This window comes from Hypanus sabinus, chromosome 18 (genome assembly GCF_030144855.1).
Source record: "Hypanus sabinus isolate sHypSab1 chromosome 18, sHypSab1.hap1, whole genome shotgun sequence".
Classification (NCBI taxonomy): Eukaryota; Metazoa; Chordata; class Chondrichthyes; order Myliobatiformes; family Dasyatidae; genus Hypanus; species Hypanus sabinus.
In genome coordinates this window covers 22,640,732-22,659,107 of record NC_082723.1, presented here as the reverse complement: position 1 = coordinate 22,659,107, position 18,376 = coordinate 22,640,732, and the positions used below count along the sequence as shown (strand labels likewise).

The 18,376-nt window shown below is 44.0% G+C and overlaps 1 protein-coding gene across 4 annotated transcripts in view; it reads left to right on the top strand.

Annotated features, from left to right (window-relative positions):
* The window catches only part of ralgps1 (Ral GEF with PH domain and SH3 binding motif 1), a 733,240-nt gene that overhangs the window by 640,600 nt on the left and 74,264 nt on the right, over positions 1–18,376 (top strand). For all 4 annotated transcript variants that reach the window (XM_059993861.1, XM_059993857.1, XM_059993858.1 and 1 more), the window contains one exon: positions 16,605–16,731. In XM_059993861.1, the coding sequence (XP_059849844.1) occupies positions 16,605–16,731 (127 nt within the window). The remainder of the gene's footprint in view (positions 1–16,604; positions 16,732–18,376) is intronic.

Here is an 18,376-nt window from a genome sequence, read left to right as displayed (position 1 = left end):
CGGGGCATCAGACTTCGGAGTTCAACTCTGGCGCCATCTGCGTGGTTGGCACGTTCTCCCCGCGAATGCGTGAGTCTCCTCCGGGTGCTCCGGTTTCCTCTCACGGTCCAGTAGATTAATGGTCATTGTAAATTGTCCTGTGGTTAGGCTAGGGGTTAAATAGGTGGCTTTTGAAATTGCCTATATTTGTTTTTTTCAATTCATAATTCAAGCCAGAATAACTGAAGGGCTTATTCCGTGGTGTAACCGAAATAAATAAATGTATAAAGGTAGTTGTACTTCGTCATGAATGTGGTAGACTTGTGGCTGGGACTGGAATCTAGAGTATTTGTATATTTCCCACTGCATTTGAATTTGCCGGATTGACTGGACAATCGGTGGTGCTACTGCGTGGCACACGTGTTACTGCCCGTTACGCTGCTGACATTTAGGGCAGCAACAAAGGTCCTCCAACTCTGGTGGTGTTCAGGGCTTCCTCTCGGTTTTCGCTACCGTCTGTCATGCAAGACCCAGGAATACTGTCGCACTCAGATGTGGAAGGATTCTTCATTGCTGTTTCCATAACAATCTTGTTTGACCAGTCAGGGTCGTTAGCCCTGAGCTGAACCCCAGAACCTGGAGGACCAGTGGACCACTCTTAACAGGTTGAGGGCAGAGGCCAGACTAAAACTATCCACTGGTCCCTCCAGGGTCAGGGGTTCAGCTCAGGGCTAACAACCCTGACTGGTCAAACAAAATTGTTACGGAAACAGCATGAAGAATCCTTCTACATCTGAGTGTCTCTACCCTCGACCTGTTTGGCACGGGTAACCCTACCAAGAGCCAAAGCATAAAGCCCTGACTGCAGCCAACCTAGCTGTCTGGGTCACTGAAGCACACAAGCCTGCAAACCCAACCACAAGTCTGTGGTGCTCTTGCAGGCTGTAGCATGTGAAATAATAGTGTGTGGCGAGTTAGGAGTAGCATCCTATAGCTGGGAAAATCTGGTAGTCTGGCTCTAACAAAGTCCCAACAGTGCTGGAGTTTTATAGGATATTATTAAGTAGTGAACATATCATTTCTTATCCCTGTGGTACAGACTATTATTGTAGAGGAATTGGTAGCTAGCTTCTCTGTTACTGAGAAGGCTGTGGATGGAAATCCAGTCCATGAACTAATCTCATAATCTGCAATGATTCACTACACTGAAAGGAAAGGTTGTTTTTACCAAAGTACCAATCACCTCTCTTTCAGAATGTCCCAGAGTTCTTGGCAGACTTGACTGTAGGAAGTAGAGGGAATTAGTGGGCTGAAAGGGACGTACCATTCAGTGTTCATTAAATTGAATTTAATTTAATTTGAAACGTCTTCAAATGGATCTCAAAGATCTCCGGGGTATTATAGTATTCTTTTTCAGTGAACGTCTCAGTGACATCATTTCAGCTCTCATTGGTTGGATTAACCATGTGACTTTAGGAAGACTCATTAACCACTTCAGGAAGGAGCAGGCTGACCTGCACATAAACAGCTTCTCCGTGGAGAGAGTTAGAAGCAGCAAGTTTCTGGGAGTGCACATAACCGATGATCTCACCCAGTCCCTCAGAACCACCTCCTTAGTCAAGAAAGGCCTGAGGAGATTAAGGCAAACAAGGCTTCTCCCCGCCTCCCATTCTAACCGTGGAGCACCATCGAGAGTGCCCTGACCAGCTGCATCACTGTGTGGTGCGGGAATTACAAGGCATCTGACCGCAAGACACTGCACAGGTTTGCAATCCAAGATATTTTCCAGGAGCGCTGCATACACAGGGCCCTTAGCATTGTCAGTGATCCCTCCCATCCGTCCCACAATCTCTTTTACCGCCTGCCATCAAGCAGGAGGTACCACTGGAATAGCACGAGGACAAGGACTGTTAGGATGGGAAACAGCTTCTTTCCCCAGGACAGGAGACTACTGAACTCCCTGCCACCACCATGCATGAAGCACCAGTGATGATATTCTGTTTATTTTTTAACTTATGTCATAAATGCACCTTATTATTTGCTAATTTATTTGTGTTCACGACACTCTCAATAGCACTCCTGTATGTGTTGTCTCCTATGGCGGTATACATGTTTAAAGGTTGAATGACAATTAACTTGAACTTGTGACAAAGTTTTCCCATAGAGCAGAAGTGACAGCAGTCAAAAGCTGCTTATTGAGGAGCACATTGTGAAGATGCAATAAACTGTTTATGCTGTCAACAAAGAGAAAATATCAGCCTACCCATCTTCACAGCAATGCCTTTATTCATCCTGTTTTAAAAGTTTCTTTTCCCAGTGAGTGGGCTTTTCTGTTTAAAGATCAGTCAGCTCAAGGCATTGTTAATCCAGAAGGTGAAGTGTTTCACAATATGCGTGTGTTCCTGAAAAGCTGTGTGGAAGATGCTATAATGCTTTAAATTGGCGCATAGATTTTCCTACAAGGCACAATGGGTTAGTTTGTCTCAGGAATAGATTCATCAGTGGGAAGGAATTGGCAAAGGAATAGGCCCACTACTCTTGGGTCACATAGTAATGAACACACTTAATGAGATCAACGATGCTTTGAATTGGCCTCAGTCCATATCAGTGGCTCAAAAGTAATTCCAACACACATATATAAACAATCGTGCAGCTAATGATTTGATGCCTAGTTCAACCTTGCCCTTTCAATTTTTACTTCACTTCAGGCAATTAATGTCATGCATGCACTCTTTGTATAATTGTGTGCGTGTTCAGTGGATACATGGGCCTGTGTGTGTGCAGGAATCTTGGTGTTGTGCACATTATACAACAGTAATGCAGAAATGCATTCTTTCCTTTTAAACAGTTGGCGCAGCACCAAATATGCATGGATTTTTGCTCATATGCACTTTTACAGTTGTTAGGCTTTGAAAAAAATCTGGTTAGTGTTGAGTGTTTGGCAGCTGTCTGTATTGGAATACAAGAGTAGATAGAGATACTGACAGAGACCTATCCACACAGATTCAAAGCTGTATTTGCTGCCAAAGATGCATCTACTAAATACTGAATTGTAGGAGGTGAATACTCATGAAATCAATTACAAACCCCATTTCCAGAAAAGTTGGGATATTTTCCAAAATGCAATAAAAACAAAAATCTGTGATATGTTAATTCATGTGAACCTTTATTTAACTGACAAAAGTACAAAGAAAAGATTTTCAATAGTTTTACTGACCAACTTAATTGTATTTTATAAATATACACAAATTTAGAATTTGATGGCTGCAACACACTCAACAAAAGTTGGGACAGAGTTAAAATAAGATTGAAAAGTGCACAGAATATTCAAGTAACACCGGGTTGGAAGACTCCACATTAAGCAGGCTAATTGGTAGCAGGTGAGGTATCATGACTGGGTATAAAAGTAGCGTCCATCAAAGGCTCAGTCTTTGCAAGCAAGGATGGGTCGTGGCTCACCCCTTTGTGCCAAAATTTGTGAGAGAATTGTTAGTCAGTTCAAAAGGAACATTTCCCAACGCAAGATTGCAGAGAATTTAGGTCTTTCAACATCTACAGTACATAATATTGTGAAAAGATTCAGAGAATTCAGAGACATCTCAGTGCGTAAAGGGCAAGGTCGGAAACCACCGTTGAATGCGCTTGATCTTCGAGCCCTCAGGGGTGGCACTGCCTAACAAACCGTCATGCTACTGTGACAATTATAGCCACCTGGGCTCGGGAGTACTTCAGAAAACCATTGTCACTTAACACAGTCTGTCGCTGCATCCAGAAATGCAACGTGAAACTGTAGTACGCAAGGAGGAAGCCATACATCAACTCTATGCAGAAACACTGGTGAGTTCTCTGGGCCCGAGCTCATCTCAGATGGACTGAAAGACTGTGGAACCGTGTGCTGTGATCAGATGAGTCCACATTTCAGCTAGTTTTCGGAAAAAACGGGTGTCGAGTTCTCCGTGCCAAAGATGAAAACGACCATCTTGATTGTTATCAGCGAAAGGTGCAAAAGCCAGCATCTGTGATGGTATGGGGGTGCATCAGTGCCCACGGCATGGGTGAGTTGCATGTATGTGAAGGTACCATTGACTCTGAGGCGTATATTAGGATTTTAGAGAGACGTATGTTGCCATCAAGGTGACGTCTCTTTTCGGGATGTCCATGTTTATTTCAGCAGGACAATGCCAGACCACATTCTGCACGGGCTACAACAGTGTGGCTTTGTTGACACAGAGTGCGTGTGCTTGACTGGCCTGCTGCCAGTCCAGATCTACCTCCTATTGAAAATGTATGGCGCATCATGAAGAGGAGAATCAGACAACGGAGACCACGGACTGTTGAGCAGCTGAAGTCTTATAACAAGCAAGAATGGACAAAATTTCCAATTGCAAATCTACTACAATTAGTATCCTCAGTTCCAAAATGATTAAAAAGTGTTATTAAAAGGAAAGGTGATGTAACACAATGGTAAACATGCCTCTGTCCCAACTTTTGTTGAGTGTGTTGCAGCCATCAAATTCTAAATTTGAGTATACAAAATACAATTAAGTTGGTCAGTAAAACTATTGAAAATCTTTTCTTTGTACTTTTGTCAGTTAAATAAAGGTTCACGTGAATTAATATATCACAGATTTTTGTTTTTATTGCACTTTGGAAAATATCCCAACCCAACTTTTCTGGAAGTGGGGTCTGTATTTAGTGTTTTATATTTGTAATTAATTTAGATCACTTTGTGGAGATGTTTTCACTTTGACACAAAAGAGCCTTTTTCTGTTGATCAGTGTCAAAAAAGCCAAATTAAATCCACTGTGATTCAATGTTGTAAAACAATAAAACATGAATACTTTCATGGGGAGGGGGTGAATACTTTTTATAGGCACTGTATATTTACATCTATCAGGAATTTTTTGTGGTGCATTGGTGAGACATGCAACAAAAACAGTTATAAATAATAAAGAATTATATAAAAAGTAAAGATAGAGGTTAAATTACAGATGGGGAATAAAATGTGCATAATTACATAAATACCAGCATGTATTTATGTACAAGATGATGAGAGGCATTGATAGTCAGAGGCTTTTACCCAGGGCTGAAACGGTTGCCACAAGAGGACACAGGTTTAAGGTGCTGGGGAGTAGGTACAGGGGAGATGTCAGGGATAAGTTTTTTACTCAGAGATTGGTGAGTGTGTGGAATGGGCTGCCGGGAACCGTGGTGGAAGCAGATACGATAGGGTCTTTTAAGAGAATTTTGGATAGCTACATGGACCTTAGAAAAATAGAGGGCTATGGGTAACCCTATGTAATTTCTAAGGTTGGAACATGTTCGACACAACTTTGTGGGCCAAGGGCCTGAATTGTGCTGTAGGTTTTCTATGTTTCTATTTATAATGTAACTAACCTTATAAAAAGTTGCCCACACAAAATGCTGGAGGAACTCAAGACAGCATCTATGAAAATGAATAGACCAGTCGACGTTTCTAGCCGAGACACTTTTTCAGGACTGACAAGGAAGGAGGAGGTTGCCAGAATAAGGAGATGGCAAGGTGGGGAAGAGGGTGAAGGAGGATAGCTTGAAGGTCATAGGTGAAGGTCTGGATAAGAAGGAATCTGATAGGAGAGGAGAGTGGACCATAGGAGAAAGGGACCTGGGTGAAGTGACGGACGGGTAAGGAGAGGTAAAAGGCCAGAGATGGCAATAGGTTGGTGGGGGGGAGGGGAAGAAGCTTATGAAAGTGTTTACAGTGCAGTAATAGATTATTCCCCCACTCCAAATCCTGCTGCAGGGTTTCTAACCAAAACATCAATAATTCCTTTGCATCCACAGATCCTCCTTGTCACACTGAGACCCCCAGCAGATGGTTTGATACTTTACGTACAGTTATTTTACTTCAGTTTGCTTCGGCCTGAGTATCTGTCAAGGTGTTTTAAATTCACTTTATATTTTAAAATCAATTTTAATTTACTTGATGAACTTTAAGCAACCTTCATCTCCATTGGGTGCCTCCAAACGTTAGAGATGTTTAACAACTATAAAGGAAGACATGTTGTATCAGCAGCAGCACCGGGTACAGCCAATTGACGCTCCTGGTAAAAACCTAACTTAGTTTATACACATTAAACATCTCTGACATTTAGAGACGCCTGAGGGATTTTAAGATTGCTTCGTGTAAGGTTCACTGGAGATCCCGGTTCAATGCTGGCCTCAGGAGCTGTCTAAGTGGAGTTTGCTCGTTCTCCCTGTTCACCCTGGCAACTGTACTTTCCTAGGGTCAACCTTTCCACAAGCTGTTGTATTCTAAAGTGCTGCTCCTCATAGCACTGGTTGTGCTCCTGACAGTGATGATAGTTTTAACAGCGAACCTACTTCAGTTCATCTGAAAAATGCTGCAGCTGATGTTCGTCGATGATATAAAACCCTTTGGTGTTCCACTTTCTTCCCACAACCCAAGGACCTGGCAGTTGGTAGGTAAATTGGTCATTGTAAATTGTCCTGGGTGTGTAGGTGAGGGATAGGATCTTGGGGGAATTGAGAGAAAGGTGAGAATAAAACATGGGACGTGTGCAAATGGGTGGTTGATGGTTGGCGTAGACTCTGGGCTAAAGGGCCTGTTTCCATGTTACATCACTCTGTGACTCCAGGAGACAATGTCAGAATATTTCCATAATTTGTTTTGGATCCCTCTTACCTCTTCTTTTCCCCTCACCTGTCCATCACCTCTCTCATGTGCCCCTCCTTCCTTCCTTTATCCTATGGTCCACTCTGCTCTCCTATCTGATCCATTCTTCCAACCCTTTATCTTTTCCATCTATCATCTCCCTTCTCACTTCATCCTCACATTCCCCCTCAGCCAACAAGCTTCTCCCTTCATCCCCCTCCCCACCCACCCACCTTCTCCCTTCATCCCCCTCCCCACCCACCTTCTCCCTTCATCCCCCTCCCCCACCCACCCACCTCCGTTCATCCCCCTCCCCACCCACCCACCTTCTCCCTTCATCCCCCTCCCCCACCCACCCACCTTCTCCGTTCATCCCCCTCCCCACCCACCCACCTTCTCCCTTCATCCCCCTCCCCCACCCACCCACCTCCGTTCATCCCCCTCCCCCACCCACCCACCTTCTCCCTTCATCCCCCTCCCCACCCACCCACCTTCTCCCTTCATCCCCCTCCCCCACCCACCCACCTCCGTTCATCCCCCTCCCCCACCTACCACCTTCTCCCTCATATGGTCTCACTTGTCACCTTCCATCTTGTACTCTATCATTCCCACTCCCCCCGCACACTTTCTTTCTTATCCTTGCTTCCTCCCCCCTTCCTTTCCATCCTGATGAAAGGTTTCATCCCAAATCTTTGACTCTTTATTCCCCTCCATAGCGGCTGCTTGCCCTGCCAAATTCTCCCGTATTTTGGTGTGTTACTCAAATAGCTGGGGCTTTCTATGGGGTGGGACCTCAGCATTACATTATCTTACCATTGAGTGCAAGGGGGTGCGCTAGTTCACTCACCCCACCTGCATCTGTGCCTCTTCAACAGCAAAGAATGCAAGGAGTGAAAGTTGGGAAAGGGGAGGGAGTGGGGGCATAAATAACACATTAGTATCCAATAAGATGGCCACTGAGTTAATGTTCATGGTCTTCTGCTGCGGGTTTCAACAGGCTGTGCTTTCAGAGATGCTCTTCTGCACACCACTGTTTGTGACTTGTGGTTATTTGAGTTACTGTCACTCTTCTGTCAGCTTGAAGCAGTCTGGCCATCCTCCTCTGACCTCTCTCATCAACAAGGCAGTTTTCACCTACAGAGCCGACACTCGTGGGATTTTCTTCTGTTTTTGTTTTCCTCACCATTCTCTGTAAACTCTAGAGACTGTGAAAATCCCAGGAGATCAGCAGTTTCTGAGATACTCAAACCACCCCATCTGGCACCAACAATCGTTCCACAGTCAAAGTTACTTTCAAGTCAAGTCAAGTCACTTTTATTGTCATTTTGACCATAACTGCTGGTACAGTGCATAGTGAAAATGAGACAACGTTTTTAAGGACCATGGTGTTACATGACACAGTACGAAAACTAGCCTGAACTACGTAAAAAAACAACACAGAGGGAAAAAAAAACAACTACACTAGACTACAGACCTACCCAGGGCTGCATAAAGTGCACAAAACAGTGCAGGTATTACAATAAATAATAAACAGGACAATAGGGCAAGGTGTCAGTCCAGACTCTGGGTATTGAGGAGTCTGAAGCTTGAGGGAAGAAACTGTTATATAGTCTGGTAGATCATATTTGTCCCCCATTCTGATGTTTGGTCTGAACAACAACTGAACCTCTTGACCATGTCTGCATGCTTTTATGCATTGGGTTGCTGCCACATGATTGGCTGATTAGATATTTGCACTCAGGAGCAGGTGTACGTAATAAAGTGGCAACTGAGTGTAGATTATTCAAGGTCAGTCAAAGTTGGGCTAACATCAATGGCATTCAAACTTCCTTAGAAAGGCTATGACTTTACAGCTTATTGAATCCAATAGCTTCAGTTAGCAACCAGTGGAGCCTGCTTATGTCATGTGGTAAAATATCTTGGGCAGATTGAAAACAAGTAGCACACAAGGGTTCCAGAGTATAATGTGTTGAAAAGATAAGGTGTTGGTTTTGGGGGCATCACCAATAAAACACCTGGCTGTTTATATAAGCCACGCGGAGAAACGAAGGAAAACAGAAACTCCAATTTGCTGGCGCCTGTATTTTGTGGTTCCGTTGGGAGTTTTATTCCACTTCTTTTGCTGTGGGTTACTCGGCTCACAATGGTTTCCTTAACCTGCAGGCGAGTATTTTTTCACACCTCTCGCGCACAATCCTTCCCGAACCTTTAATAATGAAGGGAAAGAAACCATTTCTGCCAGAATACTTCTGTGTCTGCCAGCCTGGCTGGTCACAATGTACTCTGTATTAAAGATCAGTGCAATAATAATATAACTTGCTCAAACATCCCAGAGCACAAACAAATGGCAAATCGCACTGATTCTGAAATAGCAGTGATAGTAACCCTGGGCCTTTCACTCAATAGATCTCTTCTCTGGTATGTTGGCCAGAACAGCAGTTATTAGCATTAACACCATCGAAGCACCAGCGATTCAGGTTCAATTCCCACCATGGTCCGCAAGAATTTTGAAATATTTTCACACCTTTCGCGCACAATCTTTTCTGACCCTGTAACAATAAAAGGAAAGAAAACTCCGTGATTGCATGGGTTTCCTCCGGGTGCTCCAGTTCCCTCCCACATTCCAAAGACGTACGAGTAGGTAGGTTAATTGGATTGTAAGAGGTTAGAGAAAGTCGTAAAACTAGGCAGCTCCATCATGGGTACAGGCCTCCATATCTCCAAGGAGCACTCACTCAAACAGGTGGCATCCACTATTAAGGACCCCCATCACCCACTTCATCAGGAAGGAGGTACAAAAGCCTAAAAGCACGCACTCAGGAACAGCTTCTTCCCCTCTGCCATCCGATTCCTAAATGAACCCATGAACACTACTTCACTTTTTTTCTCTGTTGTTACACTGTATTTAATTTAATGATTTAATATACATATACATACTTACTGAATTGTAATACTTACATACTTACATTGTACTCCTGGCACTAAGTTAACAAATTTCACAACATATGCTGGTGATTTGTGTTTTTTGTCCTTTTTCTTGCGCATTAGGTGTTGGTCTTTGCTTTTTATTTATTTTTATTTTCTCCTTTAATTTGGTTCTTTCGGGTTTCTTGCTACCTGGAATCAAACAAATCTCAAGGTTGTATCTCTTTTACATTCTTTGATAATAACCGTACTTTGAATCTTTGAATCTTGAGTTGCTGCCATATGATTGGCTGATTAGATATTTGTATTAACAAGCAAGTGCACAGTGTACCTAATAAAAGGGCCACTGAGCATACACTAACGTGTTAGGAACTTGTTGTGTTGGTCAGGTTGTGGCATGTAACAAAAAGCACCAACTTTCAACAATTATAAAGAATCAATTTCTGCTGTGTACTGAAAGTGGAGAAAATTGTAAATTGTTGTGCTCGGATTAATCTTGATTGTGAAATGATAATTACATTTTTTGTGACATTCAACAACTTGCAGCTTGTGTTTTTTTCAAAGAGTTGCCTTGAAAAGGTTCATTGGTTTCTCATCGCAAGCTGGGTAAAGCTTTGGCCCATTATTGGTTAATTGGGAGTTAAATGCACATCTTCCTGAAGATTTCCTCCTGCAAAAGTCTACCCAGCAGTGCTAACTCCTCAGGACTGGCCGCTTCCAACCAGCTTCTCTTGTCCTTTTCAAGACAGAGCACCTAACATTAACCTTATTTGCTGCTGATTCCTCCATAAATGTTTTTCCATCTTTGCTGGGTGTAGGAACCAGGTCAGTGATCAAACCAATCTTGCACTCAGTCAGCAAGACCAAGGAATTTATTGTGGATTTCAGGAAGGGTAAATCAGGGAAACCCAGTCAACAGGTCAGCGGTTGAAAGGGGAAGCAGTTTCAAGTTCCTGGGTGCTAACTTCTCCGAAGATCTATTGTGGGCCCAACATAGTGATGCAATTATGAAGAGAGCAGGCTGTGTTTCATTAGGAGTCTGAGGAGTATGTCACCAATAGACTCTCACAAGTTTCTGTAGATGCACCACGGAGAGCATTCTGACTTGCTACATCACCAGCTAGAACGGAGGCTGCAAAACACTGGATGAAAAGAGGCTCAAGGAGTGTAGATTCAGTCACCTCAATCATGTACACAATTCCCCCCACCCCCCGCACTACTGAGGACATCTTCAAAAGATGGTGCTGAAAGCAAGGGTGCTCACCATCCAGGGCATGTCCTTGTTGCTACCATCAGGGAGAAGGTACAGAAGCCTGAAGACCCACTGTCAAGGTCTTAGGAACAGCTTCCCCCCCCCACCTCCCACCACCACCAGAGGAACCCATGAACAATATTCCTCCTTTGCACAATTTACAGTATTTATTGTAATGTACAGTAATTGTTCTGTATTGCTGCCATAAAACAACAAATTTCTTGACAAATGTCAGTGATAATAAATCTATTTTTGATTCTGAAAATTACCCATTGAGTAATTTTCTTTTCACAGTGAATTACCCTTCACAGTTATTACATACCCTTCAAATGTCAAGGTTAAGATTGTTTAATGTCTTTTCCAGCACACAAGTGTAAAGGAGAATGAAATAACTGTTACTTCAGATCCAATGCAGCACAGTAAGATAAAGAAGACGATAATAAAATATATAATAAATATAAATACATAAGAAAGCTTATATACATCTTCCTGAAACAGCATGGATAACTTCACTCAACTCAACACTGAACACAAACTATGGACTCACTTTCAAGACTCTACAACTCATATTCTCAGTTTTATTTATTTATTACTTTTTAAACATTTGTACGGTTTATCTTCTTTTGCATATTGGTTGATTGTCAGTCTTTGTGGTTTTTCAATTCCTCCATTATATTTCTTCATTCTGCGGTGAATATCTGCAAGAAAATGAATCTCAAGGTGGCATATGTGTACCGATAATAAATTTACTTAGCGCCTTGAAAATATTACAGCCTTGTTCACGCTGAAAGAAAGCTTCTCCATCCGGTTGATCCAATAAGCTGTTCTCGCTTACTGGCCTCAGAAACTGTGACCTGTGGATTCAAGACCCATAACACGAGACACTGCAGTGCATTACCCAGTCTGGTTCTGCAGTGAAGTGTTGCGGGGCTGATGCATTACTGGGCCTACCATCCTGATCAAACGTTTACTCCGAGGCTTGGTGGATGCGAAAGATCCCCAGACCAGTAACTTAGAGGAAGGCAAGGAATCTTTCCGCCGGGTAACATCTGTCCCTTGGTCAGCATCTGATTTCCGCCTCACCGTTTATGGGAATTTTCCATCTGAAAATTGGCTGGTGCATTTCCTACATCACAACTTTATTTACTGTAAAAAGCATTAAGGACTACACTGCTAGGATCATATTCGAGAAGGTTCTAAATGAGGTTTACGAGGCTCTTGCCAGGACTGGAAAATTATAGCAGAGTGGAAAGATTAAAAACACTGAGGTTGTTTTCATTGGAATTGTGGAATTTGGGTCAGAGTCTTGATTGAGCCGGATAAAGTGATGAAAGGCCTACACAGAGTAATCAGGGGGACATGATCTGGGCATTCAGAAACCATAGGGCTTATGTTTAAAGTTATTTGTAGCAGGATTAGAGAGAGATGAGGGAATGGATTTTCATCTATAGGCCGATGAGTTGTCTGGAGCTCACTGTCTGAAAGGCTGGGCAAAGGAGATACTTGCCAATGCCAAACTGTTTTTGTTAAAATACCTAAAGAGATGTGACCTACTTAACCAGTTTAGGATCTCCCCAAACAGCTCTCCTCTCCTATCAGATTCCTTCACCTTTTCCACCAATCACCTGCCAGCTTCTTAACTTCTTTCCCCCTCCCTCACCCACCCACATCTGGACTCCTCTATCACCTGCCAGTTCATACTCCTTCCCCCCCCACCCCACCTTCTTATTCTGCATTCCTCCCCTCTGTCTTTCCAGTCTTGATAAAGGAAGGGTCATGGGAGGAAATGGCAACTGTTTTCTCCCCCCCCCCCCCCCCCCATAGATGCTGCCTGACTTGCTCCAGCACTTTGTGTGTATTACCCGGGCAACTTGATGCCTGTGTTGGAGAGCAACATTGACAATGATTGGATGGGGCTGAAGCATATATTATCCAATAGAGGAACAGACCCACATCACGGCAGTCATGTGGTCTCTGGGTGATAATCATCTCAATTAATTTTTTTAGTATTCATCCCAATGGATTAGTTTCACTTTCAACTTCCTTTCTGTGTATGTGTTAACTTGATCTAGTCCACGCAGCAGTATGTGCCTACTACTGTTTTGGTGGGGATGAAACTGCCGATTCCTCAGACTTAAGTGTTTGTCATTAGCGAACCTCCTCAGTTTAAGGTCAATGAGGTATCAACGGTTGATGCTTTTATCCTATATACAAAAAACGGAAGCATCTCTTTCTTTCAGTTCTTAGTTCATTGAAAGTGGCTACACAGGTCAATCACAAGGTTGGAAGCAGCAGGGGCGGACTTCAAATGTACTGTGAATGTGGGAACATAGAAACCAGGTCACAGTTTATCGAAGGACCTCAATATTCAGCAGAGTTTACATCACCTGGTGGTAGGAAGTCGGGGTGCATAAGCAATGGCAATAAAGTGGTATGATTTTAAATGGTGTCGGGGTGGAGAGGAGCTGGGAGTTCTGGTGCAGACATCCATAAAGGTGGCAGGGAATATTGAAAGACTGTTTGCCCGAGCACAGATCATTGAACATACACTCAGTATGTACCTGTAACAGTATTAGTTATAGTGGAGAGTCACTTTATGGCTTTTAGGGTATGTGTAATTTATGTTAAGTTGATACTGGGATGTACTTGGTTAGAACGACTGGCAAATCACTAATCAGTTTAATACTGTCACATACCGAGATAGAGTGAAAAATCTTTTGCATGCCATCCAGAAAGGCCATTCCAAAGCATCCATACATCGACTTAGTACAAAGGGGAAAACAACAGCAGAATGCAGATGGGTGGCTGAGTAGCACAGTGGTCAGCACAACACTTTACAGAATCAGCAACCTGGGTTCAATTCCCGCCACTGCCTGTAAGGAGTTTGTATCTCCCCGTAACTGTGTGCATTTCCTCCTGGTGCTCAGGTCTCCTCCCACATTCCAAAGACGTATCGGTTGGTGGGTTAATTGATCATTGTAAATTGTCCGGTGATTAGGCTAGGAGTAAAACAGGGGATTGCTGGGCAGCATGGCTCAAAGGCCAGTAGGGCCTATTCTGCGCTGTATCTCAATAAGACAATTAAAATCATAAATACAGAATTACACATCCAAGTCAGAATCACACACACAAAATGCTGGAGGAACTCAGCAGGTCAGGCAACTTCTATGGAAATAAATAAACAGGTGACGTGTCAGGCCGAGATCCTTTGTCAGGTCTCAGCCTAAAACATTGACTGTTTATTCCTCTCCATAGATACTGTCTGACCTGCTGAGTTCCTCCAGCACTTGGTGTGTGTTATACATACACATTCAAGGGTGGTGGTGTGGAGATGTGTCTCTACCAAAGGAGGCATAAGGCACCTCTTCCCTCTGCTAGCCTGCAGGTCACCCTTGGATAAGCTGTAGCACCTGCTTAGCCCCCCGATCAGGGTCACAAACCATGGGTGCAGGGGTGGATGGCTGTATGAGCAGCTGGTGCATATCACAAGTCCTGCTTATGCAACCACTGACACCAGGCAGACAGCCTCTGAAGAGTATTGATAATGGCTGGGGTCACCCGTCTTGTAAAGACACTGTCCAGAAGAAGGCAATGGCAAACCACTTCTGTAAAAAGAATTGCTAATTGCATGGTCTGGGAAAGACCGTGATCGCCCATGTTATACAACACAGCACATAACAAACGAATGACACAGAAAACTGAATATAAAGATCAGTTTTATTTTGCCACACGTACATTGAAACATCGAAATGTTCAGTGAACTTTATGTGTTAAGGGCCAACACAGTCCAAGGATGTGCTGGGGGCAGTGTGCAACTGTTCAGCCATGCTTCTAGTGCCAGCATAGCATGTCCACAATGTACGTACACTTGCCCAAACTTCTTTGGAATGAGGAAGGAAACCAGGGCACCCTGTGTAAACCCAGGCAGTCAAGGGGAGATCATACAAACTCCTTACAGACAGCAGCGGGAATTGCACCCTGAATCTCCACTGCTGGAGCTGTAACGTGTAACTACCACGCCGCCCCTGTGTATATAGTGTCACAGTTACAGAGGAAGTAGGGTGCAGGTAGACGCTACTAAACGTGCAGAAGATTCTGCAGACGCTGGAAGTCCAGTGAAACGCATGCAAAATGTGGGGGAACCAGGCAGGTCAGGCAGCATCTATGAAGCACGTTAAAGGGCCTAACTTTCAGGCCAGGACCCTCCATCAGGACTGGAAAGGAAGGGGGAAGAAGCCAAGTAGATAAAAAGACAGCATGGTGAGGTGGAATATGGGATCAAGAGTCTTATCGTGCAAGGGGCGCATGCAAGAGTCTCCTTGGGCCAAAGGGACTGTTTTCTGATGAATTCCTCTGTGACTCTAAGCCACTGATTCAGGGTCATTTAGGGAGAAATGATAAATGCAAGCTCCCCCTTTAGAAAACAGAGTCACTGTGTAAGGGCCAACATTGCTACTCTAGGGCAAAGTAATTCTCTATATTTCTTCACCTCTGCTAATCAGTTCCCACGGCTGCAGTTTTAGGCTGTGAGGGTAAATGTAGCCATAAAGTAAAGAATCAGTTTAGTCAGCTTTATGAAGCCCACAACTGCTGGCATTGTTTTCTGGTGACCTAACGTTATTTTAGTGTATTACAATGTAAGAACGTATTTCCAGGCTGACAGTGCAATAAGCTCCTGTCATTTCCTGTGGTAACTGAGCTGGGCTTCCCTCTAACTCTGCATCTGCAGGAATGTTGAATTCACGTTGGTAAGAAAGGAACGGAGATTGGCAGTGCAGTGAATTGCATTGATCTTTGAGTTACTGACATTTTAGGAACAGCCTCTTGCCTTCTGGATTCAGATTTCCAAACAGTCTGTGAACCTATGAACACTTCCTCATTATTTTTGCTCTTTTAACATTACTTATTTTCTACAGTGTACACACTCAGTGTCCACTGTATTAGTTACCACCTGTAGCTAATGTCGCAGTCACTGAGAGTACATTTGTGGTTTTCTGCTGCTGTGGCCCATCTACTTCAATTCTCGACATGTTCTGTATTCGGAGATGCCTTTCACCCAGCTACTGTTGTAACATGTGGTTATTCGAGTTACTGTTAACCTTCCTCTCAGCTTCAACCTGTCTGGTTATTCCCCTCTGACCTCTCTCATAAACAAGTCTGCTGCTCTCTAGACTTTCTTTTGTTTTTCACACCATTCCCTACAAACTCTTGAGACTGTTGTGTATGAAGATCTACAAACCAGGAAATCAGCTTCTGAGATACACAAACCACTTCATCTGGCACCAACAATTATTCCATTGTCAAAGTCATTTAAATCATGCTTCATCCCCATTCTGATGTTTGATCTGAACAAGAACTGAACCTCTTGACCATGTCTGCATGCTTTTATGCATTGAGCTGCTGCCACATGATTGGCTGGTTAGATATTTGCATTAACGAGCAAATGTACAGATGTACGGAATAAAGTGGCTGCTAGATGTGCTTCCTATTGTAATTTTTAGTATATTTTATGTATTGCACAGTATTGCTGCCACAAAACATTTTGCAACATATGTCAGTCAACATTTCGGGCCAAGACCGTCAGTGAAGGACCCTGGAAAAAGAGGAGACGTGGGAGGGTAGTTGGTCTTACTGTGTTGAGGGAGCCCATGCAGTTGCATGAGGCAATCATCTATGTACAACTCTGCTTAAAAAGAATTCAATTCAAGGGCTTCAGTTTTGACTTGGGAGTTAACTTTACTGTCAGCTCCTTCACTCCTCTTTTGTGTAAACAGCCCTTCTCGTTTCTTCCAGGTCCCTCTGAGGTTTCGGCATCAGTGAGGTACAGCCGGAGACCCACTTGCCCTGATGCCTCCTTCTCGGGGGGTCTCAGCACCCCTCCAGTGCCCCGGCATAGGAAGAGCCACAGCCTGGGAAACAAGTGAGTGGATGCATCTCTTCACCTTCCAGGGAGTCGTGCTGCTGGAAAAGGCCAGGGCACCAGGCAGTATTGCCCAGACTTTAGTCAGCGTAGATTGTTCAGACGTCCCACAGGCAGGGAGTTGCCCTGTGTCCTCGTGAAGCAACTCACTCTGAGCCGCACACAAAATTCTGGAGCACCTCTGTAGGTCAGACTACATGTATGGTGGGGATTAAAGAGTCAGTGCTTTGGGCCAAGACCCTTTGTATGATGAAGACACTTCTATTATTCACCTGCCTATCATCTCCCTCTACTGCCCCTCGTCCTCCCCTTTCTCTCATGGTCCACTGTCCTCTCCTATCAGATTCCTTCTTCTTCAGCCCTCTATCTCTTCCACCTATCATCTCCCTGCTTCTTACATTATGTCCCCTCCCCCAGCCACCCCCTCCCCAATCAACTGCCAAATTCCAAACTGTACTCCTGTCCCACCTTCTTATTCTGGCTGCCGTCCCCTTCCTTTCCATTTCTGACGAAGGGTCTCGCGCTGAAGCGTCAACTGCTTATTCCCCTCCGTAGGTGCTGCCCCAACCTGCTGAGTCCCACAGCATCTTACTCTGGATTTATACCCTCGAGCGGGGGAGAGGCGTGACAAGCATGCTGAAGCTGGCACGTGCAGTTCTCGCATAGCATGCAGCGTCGCCCCTCGATTCTTTAAACCCCACCCGTAACGAAAAGATGCACAACGATGGTCTTTACTGCCTAATGAAGCAGCAAATGTTTTTCTCTACAACCCCGAGAACAGTGAAACACCGCGCACACCGGCTTTGCACGAGCTAGATGGTTGCAAGAACACGTTACATAGACAAGAACAGCACTGTGCAGGTCCTCAGTCCACCATGTTGTACGGGCCTTTTAATCTTCTCCAAAGCCAATTTAACGCTTCCCTGCCACATCCCCTCCATTTGACCTCGACTACCTCGACTACTACCCCTGGCAATGTGTTCCACACTCCCACCAGTCCCTGTGTAAAAAAAATTCTCTGACATCCTCCTTGTACTCTCCTTCAATCTCTTTAAAATTATGCCCTCTTTTATGAGCCATTTCCACCCTGGGAAAAAGCCTCTATCAGTCCCTCTTTCCATCTTAAACTTGTCTATCAAGTCACCCCTCATCCTTCTCTCCAGGGAGAAAAGCCCGAGCTCCCTCAAGCCTTCCTCAGAAGACACGTTCCCTAATTCAGGCAGTATCCTCACCCACATTGCTTTCAAATCCTTGCAGGTTCTGGCGTACACATTAGTATTTGTTCGTAAATGGTTACAGTAACAATACTATTTAGAAATTATTGTTATTTTCAGTTGTTGTTTTAAAAGGTTAATATTAATATTCTTGGAACAGGTTTTCTAAAATGCTTCATTTATTTCAATCTGTCTCTCTAATACTTCTACTAGTACAAAACCAATGGATGCATGTAAGTAAGCAACAGGACCTTAAGACCATGAGATATAGGAGCAGAATAAGGCCATTTGGCCCACTGAGTCTACCAAGTGGTATCTATGCACCATAGAAAGCATCCTATCTGGATGCATTAAGGCTTGGTATGGCAACTGCACTGCTCGTGACGACAAGAGACTTTGGACAGCTCAGCACATCACGGAAAGCAGGCTCC